Source organism: Pocillopora verrucosa, chromosome 2 (genome assembly GCF_036669915.1).
Source record: "Pocillopora verrucosa isolate sample1 chromosome 2, ASM3666991v2, whole genome shotgun sequence".
Classification (NCBI taxonomy): domain Eukaryota; kingdom Metazoa; phylum Cnidaria; class Anthozoa; order Scleractinia; family Pocilloporidae; genus Pocillopora; species Pocillopora verrucosa.
Window position 1 is genome coordinate 16,916,620 of NC_089313.1, and position 27,044 is coordinate 16,943,663.

The 27,044-nt window shown below is 37.1% G+C and overlaps 3 protein-coding genes across 4 annotated transcripts; 2 read left to right on the forward strand and 1 right to left on the reverse strand.

Annotated features, from left to right (window-relative positions):
- Positions 1-1,402: 1,402 nt before the first annotated feature.
- On the reverse strand, positions 1,403-9,048 carry LOC131780976 (DGAT1/2-independent enzyme synthesizing storage lipids-like). The gene is made up of 8 exons (XM_059097612.2): positions 8,774-9,048; positions 7,140-7,307; positions 6,348-6,421; positions 5,724-5,846; positions 4,589-4,652; positions 3,987-4,062; positions 3,259-3,322; positions 1,403-2,892 (listed from the first exon to the last, which is right to left on the reverse strand). The coding sequence occupies exons 1-8, from the start codon at positions 8,982-8,984 to the stop codon at positions 2,776-2,778; spliced, it is 897 nt and encodes a 298-aa protein (XP_058953595.1). The 5' UTR covers positions 8,985-9,048; the 3' UTR covers positions 1,403-2,775.
- A 292-nt stretch (positions 9,049-9,340) lies between these two features.
- LOC131781035 (uncharacterized) lies at positions 9,341-11,776 on the forward strand. Its single transcript, XM_059097678.2, has one exon. The coding sequence runs from the start codon at positions 9,436-9,438 to the stop codon at positions 11,041-11,043; it is 1,608 nt and encodes a 535-aa protein (XP_058953661.1). The 5' UTR covers positions 9,341-9,435; the 3' UTR covers positions 11,044-11,776.
- A 5,907-nt stretch (positions 11,777-17,683) lies between these two features.
- On the forward strand, positions 17,684-26,033 carry LOC131781039 (putative Polycomb group protein ASXL2). Of its 2 annotated transcripts, none has more exons than XM_059097682.2 (13): positions 17,684-17,888; positions 17,997-18,076; positions 19,020-19,131; positions 19,555-19,588; positions 19,908-20,290; positions 20,669-20,848; positions 21,397-21,424; positions 22,100-22,179; positions 22,471-22,580; positions 23,150-23,223; positions 23,493-23,566; positions 23,711-23,742; positions 23,850-26,033. In XM_059097682.2, the coding sequence occupies exons 1-13, from the start codon at positions 17,823-17,825 to the stop codon at positions 24,661-24,663; spliced, it is 2,067 nt and encodes a 688-aa protein (XP_058953665.1). In that variant the 5' UTR covers positions 17,684-17,822; the 3' UTR covers positions 24,664-26,033. The 2 variants fall into 2 exon arrangements, with proteins under 2 accessions (XP_058953665.1, XP_058953666.1); XM_059097683.2 differs by having other exon boundaries at positions 20,672-20,848.
- Positions 26,034-27,044: the final 1,011 nt, after the last annotated feature.

Sequence of the window (27,044 nt, forward strand, 5' to 3'; positions counted from 1 at the left end):
GAGTGACGTCACGGCGACTACACGCTGGTTCACTAACTGCGCCTGTAGATTGCTCTAAGCTGTGCTGTCATCCAAAGCTGGACCTCATAACCGATTGGGCGCTAGTAGTGATATGGTATGCTATCAGGATGCGTTTCACAAGTTCTGATTTATGAACGTGCACCATGGTTCACGAGTCATTTAGAGATGCTGAATGATTGATTATCGAGAAAATGCGGAAAAAATATCACTCCTTAAGAGCCTGCGCCGAGTCGAACTTGGTTGACCAACGCATGGTCCCCTCTACTTTCCACTCCAGCGTCTGAACTGAAAATTTTCAGATGTTCAACGCACATAATAGTTTATCTCAACCTGTCCACCTCTCAACAACAGTACATGCGCGATACCCATTTTGTTCATTATTGCAGTCTTTCGACCGATCCTCACTTTTAAGGATTTTGAGGCTGTTAAAAGGATTACGACTAGATTGGTTTTTGGCAATGCTTTTCAAGGCAGAAGTCCAGCTCTTCCGTTTGAGATAACGCCGTACAGGATGGCGGAAAGTAGCCAGACGGTATCTTGCTTTCACTTCATACTTCTCGTCTCACTCACGTGTGATGCTCACCTCTTTCAGCATTCTTTGCTTCACTGCACGACAGAGGAAGCCCAAAGAGGCGGATGTCGTTTCTACTGTTACCAACCCACAAAACTTCCTGCCATCTCTATGTTCCTGCCCTCCCACATGGGCTTCCAGTCTTTCGCGACGTACTGGAAATCACTTAATCCTTTACAAACTAACATCCTTATGCATGTTCTCCGTACTGTTCTTTACACATTTCCTAAGTTCTAACAAGGAGAATTTGTGAAACCATCAAGAGCTTCGTTAATTGCTGATCGTTTCCTTTATTCGCGTGACTAAAACATTTGATTCAAGGCATAGATTGTAAAGAGAAATTAGAACCTTGTCACTATTAGGGATTGAAAGGTTAACAGAAAGCGCTTCTACGATACACGATTGAGGATTTAGGTATTACGATGGCTCCGAAGTTTTTAAGATCCCTCGAACATTGAATGAACAAGGTAATCCACCCTTCAAGACCGCACAAAATCAGCCGACGAGAGAGGAAAAATTTCAGCTTTCTGTCTACCTTTTTATGTCCATGCTTGGTTTTTGTTTCTTCAAAGCAGCGGGATAAAGTGTTAGCAACAAGGCGAGCCCTTATTGGCTGAAACAGCATGGTTTATCAAAGTACAGGAGCACAGCAAGCTAGGGTGAACTGTAAATGTAAGATTTTTGCTTCTGTATTTTTGCGAATGTGACCGAAATCAAACATTACTCATGGCTCAAACAAACACCCAGTCCTTGAGAAGCGAACGTTAATTATCAATGTGCAAAACCGATGTGTAATCAGTCGAGGGAGTGTATTTGTAAATAATAACAATGATAATCATCATCATTGCAATAACAACAATAATAATAATTGGTAATAGTTGTAATTTCAATAATCTGGCATTCTATAATACAGTATGTGATTTTGAAATAAACTATAATTACGTCAAGTTAATTTTGTACTCGATAAATATAAAAAAATTTAAAGATGTCGGATTTTTCATGTGTTAAAGTTTTTATCTCAACTTTTTTTTTAACCGTTATTAAAGCATCATTTAATAAATAATGTTGCGCTATACAGACATAAAAAATATTGAGAATTAAGAACTAGTGATTCCTCTCCACTCAACAAAAAAATCATAATAATTTTCAAGATATAAAGAGGATTTCACATGCCCATGTGGAGATGCCTTCCTATCTTAGAGTGCTGATGGCACCATGAGAAGATAAAATTCACATCTCCCAGTGGAATGAGACAATTTCCCATTTTAAGGAAATAAAATACATTTTCCATTTTGTAGCAAAAAGGCTTAATTCATTTGTAGTAATATTGATAAAGTAAGGAAAAAAAAAACACTTTCAAAAAAGCATCATCAGGGGTTTATCACTTTATATTTGAAAGACAAGTGCAGAGAGTTCGTGCTGTTCTGAGGATGTCATATTTTGGAAACTGGAGAAAAAACTAGGTAATAAACTATAAAATGAATTATGAATTGATGAAAGTAAAAATTTCAAATTAAAATATGATCATTGCAATTCAAGAGTGCTATGTCCCTATGCTGTACATGCACACTAAAGTATGAAGTCACTTATTTAATTTTGAAAGTGGAAATGTACAAAAATATAATATATTAATTTAAAGATTGTTACATACAAATATATATTAAATTTTAGTATTATTCCCCAGCTAATAATTGCTTTTCTAACTGAAAACAAATTATGTGATAATTCAAAATATGCCCTTTCTTTTTCTGTTCCTATCTAAGAGAAATAATTTGTACTGTCAGAAGTAATATAATAGACCTCTGGTTTGTATGTTTCATTTACCAATTCCAGGTCTCAAATGAATTCCCAGCTTTATCCCTTGTAAATTATGTGTTAACATGTACATGAATAAGTAGAAATTTGAAAGATAAAGTTCCCTAGAGTATTATCACTTGACCTGGGGTGGTAAATGAAACATACAAACTGAAGATATCTTTTGACTTCAGTTGCACAAATGTTTAATCAAGCATGTAGCTGGCTCTGAGATAAATATCACCTCAAAAATATTAAGTTAATATTAATCACAATCAATTGATTTGATTCATTAATTTTGTTCCCACCAATCAGCTTAGAAAATTTATGGTCAGGATTCACTGTTTCACTTACTTGTTATCATGTAGAGGCCTGAAAGAAATGTTAATTTACTTGGCAATTTTCACAGAGCTGTTTTTCAATTTCCATCTGTCTTGGAGTGCTGTAATGATGCTACCAGGTAACTTTTGGTGGGTCAGTATCAGTTCTTGGATTCCCTTCTGAACCTAAGAAAAATTGTTTTAGCCCCTTAACTCCCAGAGGTGATAAGCAATGTAACTTCTTCCTCTAATATGTATACATTATTCAGAAAACAGGCACTGAGAATACTCAAACTTTTCATGTAGAAGTTGTCATCTTGATTAAACACCAAATTATTGTAACTAACTAATAAGGAAAAGTGTAGAGGCAAAAGGGAGAATTCACAATCTAATCTTAGGAGTTAAAGGGTAAAACAAATTGGTCCTAGTTGTTTGAAGATTGAATGACCATAGAGCAATTCACTGAAATTACCTTTTGTAATGGAAATGTCACATTAAGACAAAGCAATACAAGGAACTATCACAGAATCAGTACAAGAGTTATGTCTGTACCTTCCCAGCTAATTCATCACTGGTCAATTTAGAATCAAAGTAAATAGGATCTCCTATGAAGGTTCTAAAATCAAAAAAAGAACAAAGAACAAAAAGAATTCAAGGGAAATTGGTTGAGTAAATGTGGGTTCATATTACAAAAACCCCTTCTCAACACTTAAACCTTTAACTCCCATGAGTGACCAAGACAGAATTTCTCCTTACCATATCAATACAATATCGAGCAGACAAGTGATGAGAATAAAGAAAAATCTTAATGAGGGGATTATTAGTTGATTCAATACCAGATTCCTCAAACTAACATCGCAAAAACTATATGGCAGACAGTTAGGAGAATTACTAATGAGATCTTGGGAGCTAAAGGGTTAAACCTTTAGAAAGGTAGCTAAAGCTAACCTCTACTAAGAAGAGCATTCCTCACATGTGATATTCAGCATAGACTTCAAAACAGTTTCAGTGGTAGTGAGTCACAACGTAACCCTTGTCACAAATGCTAAAACATTTGGCAATGAGCACTTGTTAATGAGGAAGCACAAAAAATCAGACCACAAATATTGAACAAACAATTTCAACTTGGAAAGAGTTTTACAGCTTACTCTGGGAACTTAATTCCATTTTCAAGCTGACGGATCAGACATTGTAAAACTTGGGTAAATTGGTCACTAATCTCCTCCAATCAGAGAATCATAAGTCAAAATTTTTTTACAATGAGCTTTTAAGAAATATACCTCAACTTGACAGGAAAACCACCATACAATGGAACAAGTGGTAGCTTTGTCCATTCATATAACTTTCGAAACCATTCTGCAAGATGGTCAATTAAAACTCTTATCATCTTTAAATTAAGATTAACTTGCGATGAAACCGTGTTGTATTCTTATAATGCTCTTCATAACTACCGGTAATTGTTCAAGTCAGAGTGGGTCTAAATCAAAACAAACAATCAGGCAAGAGTTTCATAGTAATTGTACAACCTTACTCAAGATTAAAACATGATACTAATTAAAAGTTTCAAACGTAGTAAGTCAATGATTTACCTTAGGGAACAAAAAAAGCATGATATTTGGACCCGCTGAACCCTAACACTGGTATTGCTATTCTTAAACCTGTTCTCTTTACATTTCCTACTGTGCTGACATAAAGGATTTGTTTGACAAAAACCAGCTTCTAAAATTAGTAATAATGTCCTTTGTTCTCATGACTTTCACATTTGATTCAAGGGGAATACTATAAAGAGATATTAGATGCCAGTCACTCTAAGGGGCTAATGAGTTACATTAGTTTTTTCTTCCTTCAGTCTCTTAAAATCATAAATATCCCTTGTACTCACTGCGTCCAATTTGAATGGAGCGGATGGCTTCTCTTACATTCTGTGTATAAACAGGATAGATGGGCTGTGGAGAGAATGACAGAGAAAAACCTGCATAATGTAAGAAACATGGAAGTGAGCAGTCATCTGCCCCCCTCTCCCCTTTCCACATCCTCCCATCCCAAGTAACTTTGCCATGCCGATGTTGTTGATGCAAAAGTTACGAAATGATATTTCGTTTACCAAGTGTAAGCGAATGCAACTGGAAGCTGCATTAGTTAAAAAATCTGAACTGACATAAGTTCAAAATCAGTCCAACTCCAACATCAAAACAAAAAGTTCACTACTGACAATATTTCACTAATTTTTTTACATGGAGCAAAGTAACTTTTGTATGGAGCAAAGTGACTTTGATTATGGAGCAAACTGACTTTTGATTAAAGCGAAGTGACTGGGGACGAAATGACCATGAGGTGAAGTGACTGGATACCTTTCATGTTCTAAGGGGTAAGACAGTGGGGGTCCTGTATGAGAAGGGGGCTGAAGAAGAAGCATTTTCCTATTCTCCCTTAACCTTATAACCATGATCTGAATTAGCTAAGATGAATTTCTTTCTGACTCTAACCTAAAAGCCAGGATGAACTTGAGACCCTATTGGGAGCTAGGTAACTGAGTATCCCGTATCCTTTTAATATTTAGCCTTAATATCCCTTATCATGTTAATTCCACTGTTTTGTTTCCCTAAAATCTCTCAGTGTAGCCTAAATATCCCATATTGCATTAATTCCTTGGTTTGTTTCCCTATAATTTCACTTCAATACCCTGAAATCTCTAGTTTAAATACACCACATCCCATTAATTTCATCCTCAAGTATCCCCTTTTTTACCCAAATGTCTTGTATCCCTATACCCCTAAAAGGACCTTGAGCTTAAAAGGTTATGCCTTTTTATAATTGATAACAGTGGCTGAGGTGAAATTGTGCATTAAAATATTGACAGGGCTAGAATTTCAGCTTGAAAACTGAATGGCTTTTCTTATATGAACTGAATACCAAATTCCACCAAGTAACCACACCAGCCAGGGTGCTAAACAGACCTGAAATGGAGAGCCTTTCAATTTCCCTAAAGCAGAATGAATCTGTGATTAAATACTCACCACTTTGGCCTCAAGAGCTACTTTGGCAAATCCTCGCCTTCCATTCCATATCATAGTGTAATATTCATCAGAAAACAAAGCTTCCCTAACACCTCCTGGAGAAATGGCCAATAAGTCACCATTCTAGAAAAAGAATTTCCCTCATCAGTGAACAACAAGAAACTTAAAACTATGACTGTGCACCTTTTTTTTTATAATGCCAACTAAAAGTAATTACGACAGCCTATTATATTTTTAAAGGAGGGTGCATGGCAAAAAAGCCCTTATTCCAGGTGATTAACTTGTAACTTCTCCCTAAAATAACCATACATTATCCAGCAAACAGGTAATAAGAATACTCAAACTTATCAGGTAGAGGTTGTTATCTTGATCTTACACCAAATTCTCTTCACTAATTTATAAGGAAATGTGTAGCTGCTAGAAGGAAGAATTAAAATTAACACACAGAGTAACCTTGGATCTTAAACTTAGAGATGTTTATTGTTTGCCACTTGAGGGTCAAAGACACACCTAAATCAAGTTCAATCCTGGGTTCTAGGTTATCACTGAGAGTTAAAAAGTTTTGGTCTTCTATTAATAAATTCAAATTAACTTTTAATCATCATTTATCAGCAAAATTCAAACCTTTAGAATCTCCACACATTGCTCTCTGGAGCGTCCTTCTACAGCTCCACAAACTTCGAGAAGCAACTGAATACCTTCAAGAAAATTAGGTATAAATAAGGTTAAAGGATATGGTGTAGTAACTATCAAGAAAAGAGTTTAAAGGTTCAAATTTTTGTAAGGGATCATTTACTGCATATGAGTGTAATGTATGTCTCAATCTGCTGTTACGACAAATTTACTTGATAATCAAGATTTTAATTTCACTCTCACTCACAGGAATTGTTCATTAAGCTAATGATTGGGCAATGTCTTTTTCTTTTGTTATTTTATCAATTGTTTTCAATCAAATTTACAAGCTGATTTGATATATTATTATGTGTGTGTAACCATCGGAGAGTGCAGACAAAGTTTCTGAGTGATACAACATTGTAAAAATCAATAGTCTCATATTAGTTTTTTGCTGTTTTGCTATAACATTAAGATCGATTTGAAGTGTCCTGTTTTTACTGATGTATAGGAAAGAAGTATATTGGTTTTACAAACTTAATTGCACAATAGATAATAACATGTCAAAGTTAGACAAAAGTTTTGAAACATTCTCTACATGCCCAAATCCATCCACCCACAAACCTGCTCAACAACTATTGAAATAGTTTGAATGTATAAAATTCACCATAACATATCTTTTCAAACCTGTTTTGATTTTTCCATTTTCTTTTTTCATGCCACTTTCCCTAATCCTCTGCAGATCATCAGTACAACTAGTAACTAAATATTATTTCAGCCTAGCAGGCCATAACAGCACAATACCTGGTATATGAAACAAAAATGTAGCTGCCACATTCCTCAGCCTTCTCTTTTTGCAAAGCAGTAGTCTAGATAGTATATAATACATATCCAGAGGCAAGGCCCCATGATAGTATATCAATAGTGCTGGTCCTTTGTCTGGTAACTTCTCCATTCCCACAAGGTCATAACCTTGAATGAAATAAAACAATAATTGACCTCAATTTTTGTAAAATTTCATAAGGTAGAAAACTGTGACAAAAAAATATAAAGAAAGAACTTAGCTTTGTAATGAGCCTGGAACAAAAAGTCAGAGTTCAATCAGAATCCCCAATCAGAATCAAACCCCAGACTTTTTTGTGTTTGGCAATGATCTCTCGGTGAATTAGCTTCAACTTTTTACCCTCCATAACTGACTGATATGTAACTTCTCCCTATAATATCCATACATTATCAGGTAAAGAGGTGATGAGAATATTCCGACTTATCAGGTATAAGTTATAGCTTGACCTTACACCAAATTCTCCTAACTAATTTACAAGGAAATGTGTAGCAGCTAGTGAGGAGAATTAACAATCAGATCTTGAGAGTAAAAGTGTTTAAAAAAGTCAATCTCTTCATAATAATTTCTTAGTAGAACATCAGAAATCAGAAATATCAAAATTTTAAGACTGTTTTCCTCATATTTATATACATATAGGTTATTTGGTTTAGGAACATAAATATTACATAACTTTCCTCTCTAGAATATTCATTTCTCTCAGTGCCCTTGCTTTCAGGCAAATGAGGAATCAAATTTCTAAGGATTTTCTTTTCTCCCATTAGTTTAAGGATAACACTCCCACAGCACGCCCCTGACCCAATGACCCAGCAAGAAAACATGAGCTACTGGGAGAAAAATTTGGCTCCAACCTGACTAAAATCACACCAACAAAAATAACTCAAAGGAAAACAGCTTTTTATGACAACTCAATTTGTGTTTTCATACAAGTATTGTAGTACTGAGTCAATCTCAAGAAATGGTTTTAGGTAAATTGATTTTGAAAGAGACCTCTATGAAATATTTTTTTTGAGACCTGGGTCATTGGCACCCTCTCGTGTTTCCTGTTTCTCAAATGAACGTGATGGTTAAAAAAAAAACATGCAGAGATTAACCATCCTTAGTTTGCTGTCTTAAAAAGTAGAATTACAAATACTTTTAGGTTTTAAGTAGATTTAATTCATCATGTATAGCATGGGCGGTAAAAAATAAGGAATATTCTATTGCAAAACTTGTAAGTGACACCCCTATGAGAGATCACAGGATTTCCGGCTCTAGTTTCAAGAACGCACACAAGCTAGCTTTGGCCATGCAACCGGTAAGAAACATTTTAACGTATGCACCCAACGTAAAATTGCTAAGGTTGACGAGCTAGCCTATTTATGAGGCTACAGATGTATATTACTAAAACGAATAGAAATTGTTTACGTTCAATAGCTAAAACGACTGTTTTGGGAAAATCTGCAAAAAAGAAGAAAAAAAGAAAAGCGCAAACTAGAAGAGGCAGCAAAATACATGTGCGTATGTGCATCGCGCACCCATGAAACCTGTCTACTATTTATCAATTTCGCGAAGCACTTGCAAGAAATACCTTCGTGACTAAAATTGTTTTTCTTACCATGCCAAAGGGAGCCATGCGCATCGAACACAGCTGCAACCGTTTGCATTGCACCGTCCCAATAATTCTCTGAGTATGCGTCGAAAATCTCGCGCCGTCTGTGACGATAAACGTGCAGAAAAACTGCAGCGCCATACATCATGATAAGCATTACAACTGGATAGACAAAGGCCACGACAAAAGGCGAGAGAAGGACCATTAGCCAGTCCATGGTTCTACTGCGCGACCTCACTTAACTACGCGCGGGTCGCGGTTCCGGTGAGATTTTTATCTTTTGGAGAGGAACCTGGTCCTCACTCTCTAATCAGTTTAATCAGCTGAGATGAGATGTATCCCTTCATTTCAAATGTCCTTAAGTGTACCCCGATAAAATAAAAAAGCGCTCCAATGGCTGCTTCGAGCAAAAAGATTAAATAGAACTTCTTATATTCACTGCTTACAAAATTTTCCTCATTTTCTTTTTTAATGTCAATCTTTAATTGCATATGTTAAAGTAACTCATTGTACTAACCTACACCACACCCTATTTAACCGCTGACATAGAGGAAGTATTCCAAACGGATCCAATTACGAATGCCGAAAATTTTACCGCTCCCTTCAAGACCAAACAGTCGCGATCGTGAGAATGCTATTTTAGCAGTAGAGTGACTACAGAAAAAGTGATGGATCCCCACCTACGAAATTTGATCTGGAGTGACATCGAATACAGACTCTTCGAGTTTGTTGATCGCTTTCCTTTGCCTCAAATTGTCAAAGTGCAAGAAGGTTACTATGGCCCAACTGAAGACTCATGCATTGGGGCCGAACAGATCCTCACGCTACATTGCGTGAAAACTACAGAGAAAGTTTTAGCTCGAGACAGAAAGAAACGAGAGCTTCATATTCCTTTGAACTGTTCACAGAAGGTCGAGCTTCGTCCCGCCGAGTTCAGAGGAATTTACGAAACCGTGGAGGAAATTAGTAGAATTCCAGCGAGATTTGTAAGGGTGACCCAAGGGTATTATCTGGAAGAAGAAGCAGTGAGCCTGAATCCCGGAGATAAACTGGAAGTGATCCGCGTGGAGCATGGAATTGGAGGGAAAGAGGACTGTGTCGTGTTCCTTACTGAAGAGCGCAACCCCATTCGCTTACCTTTTAGTGTCAGTGCTGGATTCCAGTCCCTGCTTGATGGACGGGAGTACTATCTGAAGGAGCTAATGATGTCGTCATTTAAGCTGCCAGTCTACTTTCAGTTCACTGAACCACCTTCTATCACTCGAAGATCAAGTGAGGGCGTTTTTAACACATCACTCGGGGTGCTGTCATTTGAAAAAGTGTATCAAGATTCTACCATTATTTGCACTACTAAAGAAGGTAGCGTTAGAACAGTGGTCAGCTGCCCCAAAGATCTTCCAGTCACAATCAATGTGGCTCGTGGGGCACTGTCAGATGACAAGGATTATGTCCGCATTTGTCGCTTGTTTCACGATGGGGTCAGTCTTTTGAAGATTGAGAACATGGAGATACAGAACATTTATGCATCGAGGAACACCATCAGGGAGTATGAGTATATTGCAGATGATTCATCACCACCCCCACCTGTTCCTCTCCGTGAAAGTGCAGAGGACTCTTCTTCATCCAGTAGTCAGGTACCTGGAGCAAGTAACTCTGATTCTGGTGATGACAGCCATGAATACACTTACATTGACGAACCTGTGCCAGACAAATTCACCCTTTCCCAAGACCTGAAGCCAAATGGTGTCCTACCATCTGATGGTAAGGCTTCAGCAGAAATGGTGAATCTTGATAAAAATCTGGATAAAGTGGCTATCAATCATGATGATGAAGATGATGATGCCTACCAAAATTATCCTCCTCCTGTCATGAAAGGTGTTGAACCAACCACAAATAAAGAGCCTGTCAAACCTCCACGAAAATCAAAAGAGGCAGCACAACAGAGTCCTAAAGAGAATAAGCCAGAGGTAAAAAAGATCCCACCAGCTATCAAGCCAAAGCCACCTTCAATAAAGGCCAAGCCAATGGGGAAGCAGAATGAGAAAGAGAAACAGTTTGTTGTACCAGATGATCTCTCCCAAATGTCCATAAGAGAAGTGTCCCAATTTTTGAGACATTACAGTTTTGAGAATTTTGTGGAATTATTTGCTGAAAATGAGGTGGATGGTGACCTCCTTGTCAATCTGACTGAGGAGGAGCTTAAGGCACTGGGGCTGAATGCTTTTCAGTGCAAGAAAATATCAAGACTTGTCAATGGATGGAGACCTAAAAAGTAACTCTGAAAGTAAGATACATGTACAAGCAGTATACATTTTCTAATTTTGGACATTAGAGTTGGTTCATAGTTTTAAATCTTGGTTAACTTTGTTTATAAAAAGTGTGCTCAGTTCAATATTTTCTCAACTCTTTAACACCAAATATCAGATTGTTAATTCTCCCCTCTAGCTGCTACAAATTCCCTTGTAAATCAGTTAAAAAAATGTAGTGTTTGATCAAGATAAATTCTATCAGATAAGTTTGAGTATTCCCATCACTTGTTTGCTGGATAATGTCTGGATATTATTAGGAGAAGTTGCATGTTAATCATCTCTGGGATTTAACAGGTTAATACGGTTTTCACATATATGATTTTTTTTATATATGAAATATGATTTGAGTTATCCTTGATTGTATGCTCTGATAGAGTATAAAAATCATCATCTATACATCAGTATGCATATTGTCTAATCTGTAGATTTCCTGATGTACTGACATAAAATAATAATAATAAAGTGAATATTTATACAGGATAGCCCTACAGTGCAAGAGTACTTAGTGTTATCAAAGGGGTCCTGCTTAAAAACATAAAATATAAGGATAAAAAAAGGAAAAAAATGACTTTGTTACTTATGCAAATGTAAACTACACTATAAAAAATATTCATCTACAGACTTCCTAAATAATAAGCTACCACTAATCTGCCTAGTTTTTATAGGTAAAGAATTAAAAGTTGAAGTGCCTAAAAAATAATATCTTTTCCAAGCAAATTCAAGTTTTACTGAAGAATCTTTGTAACAATCAAGAGCTTTCATTGGCAGCCATTTCCTTTATTCTCATGACCTTAATGTTTGATTTAGCAGCAATACTGTAAGGAGAAATTAGATGCATGTCACTTTTAGGGGTTTAAGAGTTATTAAGAAATTCAATATTGGAACCATTAACTTGTGTTATTGGTTATGTATGTTAATGGTATGTTTTTTTGTAGTTAGCAATGGTACAGTAACTCTTAACCCTTTAACTCCCAAGATCTCAATAGTGATTCTCCTTACTGTCTGCCATACAGTTCTTGTGATGTTAGTGTGGAGAATTTGGTATTGGATCAGCTTATAATTCACTAATTGATATTTTTCTTTATTCTCATCACTTGTCTGCTTGATATTGTATTTATAATGTAAGGAGAAATTCTGTCTCGGTCACTCACAATTAACACTAACAATTAAGTTCTCTTCTCTAATGTAATACATAATCCAGCAAATATTGATGATTACAGAAAATCATTTCAATTGTAGGTAGCATCATGGTATAACACTACTTAGAAAAAAACTATTTAACATTCTCCTTACATGTTCACAACAAAATTTTTAAAAAGCTAGATGGGAGAATTATTGGTGTAACTTTTGGACAGCCATGGTTCAAAAACTTGTTTCTTTAATAAGAGTTTTACTGAAATTGTAATCCTCAAAATATTTCATGTTTTATTAGGTGGCCAAGTTAAGTATTATGCTATACAGACTTGCAAGTCTTTAAAGATTTACCTGTTAACTTTGTTTATTGATAAGCTTTTACTATATGTAAGCTATTTGTTTAGTTATTGAAAGGAGACATGCAATGTTATAAGATACTTATTGTAAGAAACATGCTGGAATCATGTATGTTATCATAGACTTTTATATTTTAACAATGCTACAGGTAACATTTCTGTTCATGGCGTAAGAGAATTTTCTATATCAGTGGCAGCATTGGGGGGGGGGGAGATTCTTCCAGAAACACATTATTTAATGTTAATTAAATATCACAAAGTGTGGATGGTGAGCAAGACAGAATGTAATAATAATTATCCAATAATATATTCAAGGTATGATTTTTTGTAGTTAGCAATAGTACAGTAACTCTTAACCCTCTAACTCCCAAGATCTCAATAGTGATTCTCCTTACTGTCTGCCATACAGTTCTTGTGATGTTAGTGTGGAGAATTTGGTATCGGATCAGCTTATAATCCACTAATTGATATTTTTCTTTATTCTCATCACTTGTCTGCTTGATATTGTATTTATAATGTGAGGAGAAATTCTGTCTTGGTCACTCATGGGAGTTAAAGGGTTAACAATTTAAATTTTGTAATAAGCACAATACTTGCCCATACATATTTTGATTTGCCTCACTTAAAGCTTGCTGTAGAGTGATTAAAGGACAACAAAATAAAATCCATGTCAGATTTTGATTGAGTTTGGTAAGATTCCTGATAACTTGATAAAATTAAGGACACTTGTAGCTCCTTCTCCTTTCCATAATCCAATCATCTATGGGAATAAAAGCTAAAGATTACACAGTGAAGCAGTCATCAATATCCCTTGACTCTTCTCAACCAGCATGAGCTAAAATAATGAAAATGTTGGAAGATCGAAGTAATTTTGCTTCAACTTGCACTCACATCTGGCCTTTTCTCTGATATTCTTTATTTGAATTCTAAAAATAGCAGAAAACACATTTGGACATATGCTAATCCAGACATGATTAGATGGTCGTCATGATCACACACTTTATCTTAAACATCTTGGGAATCTTGTTCCCTGACAAGAAATTTTATTTGGTTCCAAGTGGCACCCATAGTTCACGTCTTCAATTTTAATGATATTTAGAGCATGCCAGCATTTTCTTGTTATCATTTTTTGGAGATATGAGGATCTATAATTGCACTTGATCCAAAGAGGAGAAAGTATGAAGAATTCTACAAGAACTATGATGCAGAGAAAGTTGCTGAACAGATGTGGGTCAAGGAACAAGCTCATCAAGCACAAGCAAAATTGCACTATGCTGAAAGAATCAATTATAGTGCACATGTATCACCAACAGGCAGGAACTAAACTCCTTTAAATAGCTTATGAAGTAATAAAAGATTTCTTTCTCTGCTATTCTAAATTTGCATTAAACTTAGTTTTAAAAAATGTGTTTCTACAGAATTATAAAACCAATTCTTAATCCATGCTTTTGCATTATAAAATGTGTTTTGCAGCTATGGAGTTTGGATTGTCAAGGTTGGGTTACTTTTGGTGGGATCAAGACATTACAGCCTGGCTCATTATAGCCTGCAGAGCAGGTGTCTTACTTGGGCAAGCTAGCATTACAAGCTAGCCTCCCCCCTGCCTCTCTATTCTTTTAACTGTCCCTCACCCCCTTGGTACAAATTCCTTTCTTTCCTCAGAGTTTGAATTGTCAAGGTTGGATTGCTTTTGATGGGATCAAGACAGAGTATAGCTCACTAAAAACCTGCAGAGAGCAGGTGTCTCATTAGGACAAGCTAGAGTTACAAGCTCACCATTGTATATCTGGCTGGACATATTTGACTTAGAGTTAGGAGGACAGGGTAGTGAGCTAAGAACCCCCCCTCCTTTCTTTTGACTGTCCCTCATCCCCCTGCTACAAATTCCTTTCTCTCCTCAGTCTTCTGCTGCTGTAAAATCAAAGATGGCAGCTATTATTTTCACCAAAAAATACTGAGCACTTGGTTGCCAAACTCATGACTGTTCTGTAGACTAAGCTCATGACAGAGTCTCCTTCTTAATCCCAAATTCACAAGTCTAGGTTTTGATTCCTAAAGGGGACTCAGAATTTTTCCTCTGTTCCATGTTTGAGAGAAGACACAAAATATCTTTCTTCATTCCTTGCTTAGACCCACCATGAAAAAAAAAGAGGGTTCAGTAAAAATATTTGTAATTGTATCAATGTAGCATAATTTTTCCACTGGTTTTGAAGAGAATTGCAGCACAGATATTGAGTCTAAAAGAAACTGTGGTGCTTCATCGGTAGGGAGTATTACATGATAATTTGGCGATATTAACTGTGTTTATGATTTAGATTGGCTATTGTCGAGAGCTTCTAAACCTGATGTTTTGAGCATGAGCCCAAAATCAGACCCAAGCATAATACATGTATGGTTGGATATAACCATGAGCCATTACAACAACTTTTTATCATACAAGTTAACAGTTCAAAAAGCAAGAAAATTATACAACTTTATTTTAGTTGATCATGAAAAACAGCCCGATTAAACTACCAGAAATGAATTCAAATGAGTTTGCACAAAATAAATTTTATGTCTTTACAAGTGTAATAGTTAAAGCAATAACAATCCAGCTTAAAAGGCTTGCTTTCACAAGAAGAAATATTGACACAAACAAGTAGAATTTAAGAAAAAAAAAATTACAGAGATGCAGCTTTCATCAATGTGTTGACTGTTGGAAGAAATCTAGAAGGAAACAAAGATACAATTAATGAATGTGCTGCTTTCACAATTAAGTATGTCATGTAGCCACCAATGAGCACTCTCCAGTAAGAATGCTTCTCACTACATGACATTCCTTTCCATGAAGTTGATTCCATACCAAATGTCATGCTCTTAACACAGATAAATGGAAAAATAGTGACCAACATTTGCCTATCAAAGAACCACAGGTACAAAAGTAGAATTATATGACTGTGAGATGGTATGTGAAGTTTTTCACAATCGCTATAGAATCCAATGGTTTTTTTTCCAAACTATCATGAAATTGCTGACTACAACTCAACAAGATCTGCTTTTATTTATTTTTTTATTTATTTATTTCTCTTAAAAAGTGGCCATCTTCAAGACAGCTGAATGGCCATCTAGCTAAAAGCTTGGTTGTCATCAGAAAATGTAATAGATGTGTAATCTGAATTGAGAAGCCAGCTTAGTAAGGATAAATAATCAAACTTCCTAGTAGCACTATACATCCAAAAAGTATTTCTCATTATTTACTGTTTCCATATCAAAATGAAATCAGGATATTTTTTTATTGCCAAGGGTGTGTTAATACCAGAAAACCCCCATAAAAAGACACATAGCGCAAAATGGAAGAACCATCAACAAACTCAAATCATGTTTGAAACCTGATCTAGGAATCAAACCTTAGCCACAGCAGTGCAAGGCCAGCACTCTTCCAACAGTTATATATTGGTCTCTTTCTGTTAATTATCTCCTTAAGAAGACTTACCTACTGTGCTTGTGCTTGACGAGCTTGTTCCTCAACCCACATCTGTTCAGCAACTTTCTCTGCATCATAGTTCTTGTAGAATTCTTCATACTTTCTCCTCTTTGGATCAGCATAGCCAAACTTCCATATGCAGCCAGCAATAATGCCCAGCCCAATGGACCTCAAAATAGCTCTTTGGAGGTTTTTCTGCACAAAGCCACGAAGTTGAGGAGGTGCCATAACTGAGGGAAGATGCCAATATGTGTATGTCATACAAACTTCTTGAGTTTCAACAACAACTCTTTATACCCTAACATTAACATTGAATTTCATATTCTCTGCACTGCATATTCTCTAGGATACTGAAATGAAGAATTTTTTTGACAACCAAAAGCTTCTTAAATTAGCAATCATTCCCATCATTCTCATGACCTTTACATTTGATTCAAGGGTGATATTTTAAGGAGAAATCAGAAGCCAGACACTTTGGGGGTGAAAGGGTCAAGGTTTCCAAGAAGCTTCTTTGAAAACATGGCACTGTATGCCCTATTAAAAGGTAAATCAGTGCTGTAGGCCCAAGTTCTCTTGGTATATCTCACATTTGAAAAGAATTATAAATTTAATTCAACTTCTTGCCTGCTTTGATAGCTGCGTTTGTAATTCACAAAGCAATCAAATAAGTACAAGATCGCAATAACAACAACATCATTTCGTTACTGGGTGATCATCGGGTATAAATTGCCCTAGGTTCGCCAGTTTAGCCTAAAACCGATTACGCTATTACAATGATATGTACGAAGTGTAATCTCTTCGTATAATTCCGTGAGTTTTTAAGATATATCAGCCTGGATTGAAATTATCCCGAACGATGACGATATTTCGGGCCCAAAATTGAAAGCCAAAAGCATTCAAGAGCACAAAAATAATAGGGATGTTTGAAAATCATAAATTAGACAAAAAAATAGAACTCAGATTACCTGAAAATCCACAAAATAGAGAGCTAAATAACCCTATGGTTTAATTCCACTTGAGTTCGCTCAAATTCGTATAACTAATACAGCTTCTGCGCGTAATCAACTTGGGTAAGTTTGCTGGCCGGATGTACCGTAAGACACGAACAGTGCACGAAATCTACAATACCAGTATCTGCGCCTGGCATGGCACCGATCCAGCTTATAGCTAAGGTCTTGAGGAGCCCATTAAGTTATTGCAAATAAGGAGTTGCAACATTCTCCTTTAATTGGTTTGGATAGCAAGGTAAAACATCGGCATTGAAGCGGAGTGTCTGAGAGATGCAACCGCCGGTCCGATCTTATGAACATTTCTGTTCTCCGCGAAAATTATCAGTTGTTATTGAGATAGACAGGAGCTCGTTCGCAGCTTATGCCCATAGAATATAGCGCAAACTTTGGCTAGTTTATGCCAAAATTTTTTTTTGCGAAAACAACATGCCTCGATCCAAGCTCTTTAGCGAAAGGGCTCAATCGCAGCTTATGCCCATATAATTTAGCGCAAACTTTGTCCAGGTTACGCCCGAATGTTTTTTTGTGAACAACAACATGCCTCGACCCAAGCTCTTTAGCGAAAGTGACTCTCACAAAGGCGTGGTGGCGCGGTCAGTTTTAAAAACTTCCTGTAAAATTGTCACGTGATCCGTTGTGTTCGTTCGTCTGGTGCAAAATGGCGGTTTGATCGTCTGATAGATTCGGCATTAGACTTCAAATCTTGCCCATGCCTGACAATTTCCAACTTGAAAACGATCGGATTCTTACGGTATTATCGAACGCTAACGGTTCTTTCGGGAAATGAGTACGGAGAAGGGCGAAACGAAGAGAAAGAAAGGTATAACATGGGCTGAAGCCGCCAAACAGGTAAACTGCAATGGTGACACAATGAATGCAATGTCAGCTGACTCGGAGCTCTACGATTTTTTCTAAGCAGTTACATCATTAATTGAGGAGTATCAATTTTACTTGTAGGTGCTAGAGAGGTCTACCGAGCCGCTTACACATAAAGACATCCTCAAAGTCATTAAGGAAGAGGGTTTGCGCGATTTGAGGTAAGTAACAGCGATGCGTTCTTCGCCAGTTTGTGATTGACAGACTTGAAGATTAGTGGCAGTTCATTGATTTTGTTGGTGAAGAGGTCCCTTTTTCGTGATCATGACGTTTTTATAAGGCCTGTGTAATATTTGACCCCAGTATAGTACAAACTCACCAACTGTAAAATGATTTTGAACAATCGAAACAAAGCTAAGGTATTTCGAGTAAAGTTGCGCTTTATGGATGCTGGCGACCTTTACTTTTTAATCTACAGTATAACATAGATTGGTACGAAGATTGAGTTTTTTCTTTATTTTAGCAGGACTTTTGAGCATTTTATTACCTATTCAAAATTGGCCGACTTTTTTTGGTTCGATTTTTTGCTACGAAGAAGATTGTATAAGTATTCGTGAATCAATTTAGAGGGGGAATGGGAAGGAATATACCAACTTTGGGATCTTGGACCATCTCCAAGTTCTTCGGAATTGAATTCCTTAAATATCAAATTTTTGTGGGCTATTAGCCAGGGAGGCTTTATTTTGATATTGCTCTGTTTGGTTTGTATATTATTTTGTTTCAATTATTTCCTTTGTTATTTATTTATTTATTTATTTGTTTTTCAATAGTTTTGAGTTCATGCACATTTTTAAATTTTTGTTGTCTTTTGCAATGAATGCTGCGTGATAGAGAGAATACACCATAATACCATAGAAGGAATTGAGATTTAGAGTGATAATAATTATTGACCATGAATTGAATCTTGCAAGGGTAAACATTCACTCTTAATGGAGTGTTGTCAGCCAAGTATCATCACCATCATCATTGCAGTTCCTTCCCCTCTTCCCTTGTATCTACCAAACCTCTTTGAATTCATAATGAAAACTATTGCATGTGACTTTTGAGTGAATCCTTTGCCCTATGATGACATATACTTCCTATAATCCTATTATTACTTGACAGCCGTGGGACAGCGCCCTTAGCGTGTCTTAACGCTATGCTTCACCATCACTCTCGTGGGCCAAATGATCTATTTATTAAAGTCGAAGGACGAATGAGTTGTTACCGACTCAATGTAAGTGCTGATGGCTTTGCAACCAGATTTACTTGAACAATAGTGATTTGCCAAGATGAGCATTTTACTGATAAGTAAGCTGAAATTCTTACATTGAATTGGGAATTAAACCCAAGTGGAATCCTGAATTTTCCCGTTTCCTTGGGAAAAACAAACTGGTTTCAATAATATGGAAAAGCAGTTCAAGCTCAAATTATTAAGATTTTCAAGAAACATAGAGTATGAAAAATAACGATTCTAATGTTTATGATTTCAAACCTAGCAGTTGAAAGAGTTTTTGTCTTTTTCCTTTCATGAAACTTTGCTATCTGTTTAATTACACTGGTCCAGTAGTAACAATTTGATAAGAGTTAAACTTAAGACTCAACCACATTGTGATTTATCTGTTCAATACTAAAACTGTTTGTTTTTTTTTCATTAAAGCCAAACAGGGTTGAAACTTCAGGAGAAAATTCTGGTGAGTTGCATTTCACTATGTCTCTTAGTTTAGTTAATCTTTAACTCCCATTAATGACCAAGACAGAATTTCCTCTTACAATATCAATACAATATCAAGCAAACAAGTGGTGAGAATTGAAAAAGCAATTGTCAATTAGGGGATTATTATTTGATCCAGTACCAAATTCTACTTAGTAGCATGATAAGAATTGTATGGTTGTCAGTAAGGAGAATTGTCAATGTGATCTTAGGAGTGAAGGGGTCAAGAGTGAAGCTTTTATATCCTTAGCGAATGAAAGATTTTTGGTTTCATATTTATTTTATTTGCTATATCACAGCACAAGACTCTGATTCTGACCTTATGGATATGACTGACGATGCAGAATTTAGCATGTTCCTTGATAAGGAGAGTGTGAATGGATCTCATCTCAACAATGGAAAAGTTAAGTTACCTATGGGAACAAATGACATTGTAATGCCACAGCTGAAACCACCGCCGCCCAATCTGTCCCCTAGGGAGACCAAACCAAAGGCAGCACTTACAAAAGATGGACGACTACAAAAAAAACGGGGTCCAAAACCTGGACCTCGCAGTCAGTCATCAAACAAAAGACCAAGGTTGAGTAGTACAAGGCCAGTGCCAAAGATGGTGTTGAAAAATCTCAAAGTAGGTACCATTGAAAGTGGATCAGGAAGTAATGGAAGGAGTGGGAATGGGAAAGTAAGTTTTGTTTGCTATTAATGCTATGCTTGATTTGATAAACGGTAGTTGAAATATAGCCTGGAAGTAAACGAATTGACATTGTAAGATTTTCTCTCTGACTGGAGGTTAATAGTACACACATCAGCTTTGAAAAATGTTTACAGTGGTCAATTTGCATTATCAACTCAGTTAATAAAACTTAATTATGTCATAAGATGAAACATGTTGAGTGAACTGTGAATGCCCAATTAGATTCATTGCCACCACTTGAAAAGAAAAGCAGCAGCTTTGAAATTAGAAGATAATCCTGTCATAAGCAGTTGCTGCAATTGGGAATTAATTTCCAATGTAAGCAGGGATGAGTATGCATCACAATAGTTATTATTATTTACTCAGCAGGTGAAGGCTCCATCCGTTCTCATTCCACCCTCATCCAAACTCATACCTCCATCTAGTGCATCTGTTACAGCCAATGCCATCGCAAGCCACAGCTTTCCCAGGGTTCCAAGTTCAGTTGATGGTCTGGAAGCTCAAGAAAAATTGGAGAAATTTTCTGACCTATGGACATCATCCAAGGTTGGTATCCTGTGGTGTTAGCTAGCTTCTACTTGGTACTTGATTGAATTCTCATGGTAGAGTTATGGGTGCTTTGGATACCTTTCAATGTTTTTTCACGCACTCAGCTTGCATTATTTTGGTTATGTCCCTGAGACAAACAAAGTGAAGTTCTTTAGCTGAAATTCAACTGTCAAGCCTTAACTTTTTGACTCATTGCAATATCACCTTGAATGAAACACTAAGGTTATGAGAAAAGGAACTGATCACCATCGGAAGAAGTTCTTGATTGTTACACAAATTCTCCTCATCAGCATGTAAGGAAATGTTTAGAGAACAGTATAGAGAATAACCATATTGATGGTAGGATGTAAAGAGTAAATTAAAAGGTTTTGAAAACTTTACAACATTGCTAGAAAGTTTTAAGTGTTGGTTGATGCACATGGAAAATAGATTGCATTTTATCCTAGACTGTGAATATTAATTGAACTGTGGTACATTCCTATGGTAGAATTGCTGGTATAAATTTTGTATTTCTGATTGCACTTATGGATTGAATCCTATTTTAGCCAAGAAGATACAAGAAAATGAGTGTTGGTGAGTGTTATCAGACTAATGCTTGTTAGCAATTATGGTTACATGTTTTGAGTATATTCAGAGAATACAGTAAATAGTTGACTCTTTAACTCCCAAGACTTACTAAGGGGATTTTACTTTACTTTATCATTACATTTTTAAGCAGAAGGGTGACGAGAGGAAAGAAAAATATTGATTAAAGGATATTGATTGATTCAGCAAGAAATTCTCAAAGCAAAAATCAAGAGAAATGTATGGGAGACAGTGTTGAGTATTGATGTTTTGATCTTGGAAGTGAAAAGTGTTCACGCATTTAGTCATTTTGCTGATCAGTCCCAGCTTTAAGATCCAACATGTTATTACCAAAACATGCAGTAAAGTTCAATGCCAAATTTATGAGCTCTCTGTATGCTGTGATCAGTTGTTCTCGTAACAGACATTTTGAATCCAAATTTACCAGTCTCAACTTTGGAATGTGACCTTTGAACCTAAGAAATATTGCACTTATTTCCTGAGTATCTCAGGTTGAACTCAACAGTGTGCTGTGTATAGAGGTAGTGAACAGATACTGTAACAACTCTTTTATCAGTGTTGTCCACCATTCTGAAAGCTCCTTACAAAATTGTGAAAGTCCTGAGCATATCAGCAGTATTCAAGGATTGCAGGATACTTAATGTATTCTGTTTAATTTTTCAGCTGCACAGTTAAAGAGAACTAAGGAAGGACGCGTAGACATACAGTCTCCAGACTCGATTCTCACTAGTATTCCCCTTCGTGTAAGTAATGTCCTTTGGTCATCATTTTTGTCACAGTCCTGCAAAGGAACATGACTTTTCAATATTTTGTTAACCCTTTCACTTCTCTTAATGACCAAGAAAGAATTTCCCCAACGATTTCCATACAATATCAAGCAGACAAGAGATGAGAATGAAGGAAAATATAGATAAGGGAATTATAACTTGATCTGATACCAAATTCTTTAAATTAACATCATTAGAATTTTATGGTACATTGTAAGGAGAAGATATATTGTGTTGAAAAATTAATTCTACGTAATCTTTTTGCAGTCTCTCATCAACCAGCGAACATTTAATATGTTGCCACAATGGTATCAGTACAAGTTAGTGACTTTACTACCAAAAGTTGACCGGGCAATAGGCCATGATGGAGCTTTAAGGTTTGTGCTTGGCATCCGTTGCTGATGCAAAGAAACAATATTGATCAAAACTTTGAGTCATTTTCATGTCTCAGTTAGATAGAGGAGAACCAGACAAGGGAATATTTGGATCTAGGTCATGATAAATGAATGGAGAGCTGGCAGGGGGCAGTACAACTCTTTCTCTTTCTCTTTTTTACGTCTACCCATCCTTCCCTACACAGGATAATTTAGAATTATCAACTGAGTTGATAATGTAAATTGGCCAATGTAAAGAGTTTCAAAGGTTTTGTCAGCATCCTGAAGCTCAAAACATCAGCTTTGAAACACTTAACAAAGGCCAATTTACATTATCAACTCAGTTGATAATACTAAATTACCCTGCTATACACTCCACCGATGCAGCACCAAAGTTTATTCAAAAACGTACCCCCTTTATTCATCTGCCCAACACAGGTCAGCTTTTACTATGGTTTATTTTGAAATTGCATGCGCTAGGCCGTACAGATCTTAAAAGGAATTTCCTTATTTCTAACTAAATGTTTTTATGAGCAGCAGTAGATCAACAAACTGTTCTTTTTTATTTTCAGACCATCACACACTGCATTCACAAATGAGTTCTTTGCAAGTGCATGTCATTCTTGGAAAGACAGGCTTCAGGATGGTAAGAGGCATAACTTTATGGAGCAATTTTCAATTTATTATTCGAAGTAATCTGGGAATTATGAAAGCATTTACTCCAATACCATCCAGACTGGTCATAAATTGTTTTGTCTTATTAATTTTAAAGTAGCTAGTGATTCAGGAACAAGTAGCCAACACGGGGAACACTGTTAATACTCCAATCTATCATGTGGGACAGTCAGCAAGATCGCGTTTTTTACTAACAACTTCTAGTTTATGTTTCATGGATTGATTCCTTCTGCCCCCCAGGTGACTTTATGACTGATATGCAACAGAGGATGAAACAGGAGGAAGAGAGACTTGCAAAATTGGATCCTTGGAAGGTGATGCAGAACGTAGTGTGTGATGATCAATTATTTGTGTGGCGCAAAGGTTTTTTTATTCTTAATTGTTAACAGTTACCTTTGCTGCAAAGTGGTTGACTTTATTATGTCTTTTCACACCCGCGTGAAATTTTTGCTTTGCAGGCCAAGTTCTTCGAGCCTGTCTGGGGAAAAAGGTATGTTACCTTGCTTTTGAATTTTTTTTTGTGTTTGTATCAAAAGGCGACCGTCAAAGAGAGGAATGACTGTACCACTCTTTAACTTTCCCTTATTTTCCGCACAGGAACATTCCAGACAATTCTTTATCCCAAGACCCTACAGATTCCTACTTCACAGCCCCACTCTCCCCGGCGCCAGCCTCGTCACCAAGAAGCACCATGACTGCAAACCATAAGGATCCCACCCTGGGTAGGTCACAACTCAAATCACCAAGGGTGGCAAGTGGTATGATACAACCGCTGACAGTACCTGTACAAAAACTACCGGCGCATTGTCTTCCTAAACGAGTCACCGAGTCAAGGAGATCCGAAGCCGCTAAACAGCTCCGTGCGAACGCACGTACGTCTCGACCGCGGTCCATACCAATTTACAAAATGGTCACTGTGGCGGTTGCCACAGAAGCTCTTAAAGCTGTAAGAACTTGCGCTCCACCGTCCATGCTTACTGCTAGTACGGTGTACGCGAAAAAACGGACAATAAAGACGCCTTGTAGTGAGGCTTCAACTGACAGCGCGTTGTCTCGAGAAACGTCAGCAGCTTCCATTTCTACTCCGTCGATTCTATCCCACGATGCTGTAGAGCTCCGTGCTCCCGCCTCCCTCATAAAACCGAGACCTCCATCCCGTGCTGCCATGCGTCAACAGGTGGCAGCCAACCGGGAGGATCTAACACGACGAGGCTCTGCTTCGGGCACTGCTACAAGAGGTGGCTTTACGTCGACTACGGTGTCCGCTAAGAACTTTAACAGATCGATGCTGCTTAAGAGTTGTTCTTGCCGTCTGAAAGCGATGGAGGTTTGCAGAAAATGCGGAGCATTCTGCCACGATGACTGTATCAGCGCGGCCCAGCTCTGTAACTCGTGCGTCAGTGTTAACTGACCGACGCCACATGCAATATGTTCATATCATTCTGGTCTTAAAAATTAAATTTCACTTGTCCTTAATAGAGATAATCGCGCTTCCGTTGCCACCAGAAAGTTAACACCTCACGGTTGAGTTTTTGTTCACTATTATTATTATTTCTCTGTTTGCTTTTACCTTTGCTTTTTGAGATCTTTCCAAATGTTAGACAGATTTCGCTTGATGTGAATGCCTCGTTGGCGTCAAAACCGCGCGATTTTTAGTACTAAATACTTCGCCTCCATGAACAAGACCAGAGGGAAAAGTTTTTACATCGCTTACCAGTCTATTTTTGATTTTGATTTCAAAAAAGTGTAAACTTAAACAAAAAAAAGCCGTCAAAAACTTTCAGGGTGACTGCGGTAGCGCGATAATAGCTGTAACATTTAAGGTAGACAAACTTTTAATCATCTTTTTTAAATCTTAAGTCGTATCACGATAACCGTTGAGCCTCAGGCTTTATTGTACAAGACACTCACTAACACAGATTGGTCACTTCAGGAGCTAAATCACAGTATATACATTTTGAAAAATTGTCCCCTAAGTTTTTAAGTTTGTGTTCTGTTCTATAGTCCAGTCTTCTCCTCCAAGATGCAATTTTCCTTTGAATGCCCAAAGGAATCTGGTATTGTGAAGGCTATCACTGCGCTCTGTGACTGATCCAGAAAACTCGCGCCACTTTTCAACCGATCACAATCTCGCTTGGTCACCAGCGTTTTCCCGCGTCTTTTCCAATTTGTTTGACGCTAGAATTCATTGGCACACGAGAAAATTTTACAATTGGTTGCTGTGGTTAGTTTTGTTTTTCGTTTACGACTCTCAATTGAGAAGGGCACAAACGGTACTTATAAACTAATGCAGGTATAGTGTCAGATTTGGCTAGAAGCGACACAAAATTTCGTGTTCCCTTGACCCTTTGTGACCAAAAGAGAATAACTCCCTACAATACTGATACATTTTCACGATACAAAGCGACGAGAAAATGGAAAAACATCCAGGGTATATGGTTTGATGAAACTCGAAATTCTCAGAACCAAAATTGTAGTAAAAGTATGGAACATGGTTTCAGAGAATTGTAAGTTTGAGAGCGAAAGGGTTTTAGTTCGCGATGTTGTGAAAAAACGACCAATCCTATCTGTAAGCTCCATGACATTCTGTTAACTGAAAGTTTCTTTATTTCTGTCGTAAGTAGAGTACAAGAACAGATAGGACAATTTATGAGAATTATGTTAGAAACATGAGATTATAATATTGTAAATAATGACTTCAAATGACCAGGTCAGTCGGATTTAAAAGAGGAAAAAAAATTATTACATTCAGCTGTCCTGGGCCGTTTTTAATAAATAATTGATGTTTTGACATTTTAATGTTATAATGAGATGACTGCTACCGTTGTCGTGTGGAAAGCAAAGGGAATCTTGGTGCCTTTTTTCCGAATACCGTGGAAGTTATCGTAGTTATCTTCTGAAACTGACGATGAAATTCAGGGATTCAGTGAGAAAACTCTGACCCATTCAGCCTCCAAACCCAAAGTTGTAACCATAAAAGACCGTAACGTCATGTAGCCTGGGAGTTTCTCCGCCCGTGGGAAAATTTAAAAGCAGTTGGGAGGAGGTTAGCAAGGGATCTGGGACTAATTACAATTGCCAGACCCTTTGCTGTCAGCTCCAGACCTCTTGCCGACTAATACAGGGAGTTTAAGATCCACGTTTGTTTCTAAATACGTGCAACCGCAAACGTCTAGGAATTACGTGACCAGACTCCAGTGTTCATGTTTGCCGTTTGCTGTCCGCGTTTGAACTTCGGGCAAGGCAATTTCAGGTACTTGAACTCCCTCAACGCTTTTTGTCTTCCTGTTCGAAAGTTCTCAAGAAAGTCCTATAAATATATGTGAGGTGAAGTCTTTTCTTTATAGCCAATCCGTTTGGGGCGCAAGGAAACCAATCTTTTGGCTACATTTTGTGCGTAAAATGAAAGACCCTTATCCTTCGTGTAATTCAAGATGGCGGCGCACATGTTGATTTTTTTTTTCGGTGAAAGCCGACATCGATCTATAAAGCTGAAAGTCTCGAAACTTCAAACCACAAACTGCTGGCCGCGGTTTGACATTTGCGGTGAACATATCTAAAACTCTCTAATGATGAGGGCTTGCTCGCAGGCTACAAGACAGGCTCATGAAGATAAATATAGGTCACAGCATGTCCTGCTCACTTTACTCATCGCCAATCACAAAAGAGATGATAAGTAGCTTAGCCAATCAGATTGCAGTATTGTGAAAAACACTAACATACTTTTCTTAATATGCGCGAAGAATATAACGACATAATACTTCAACACCGCTCAGAGCCATAACAGACGTT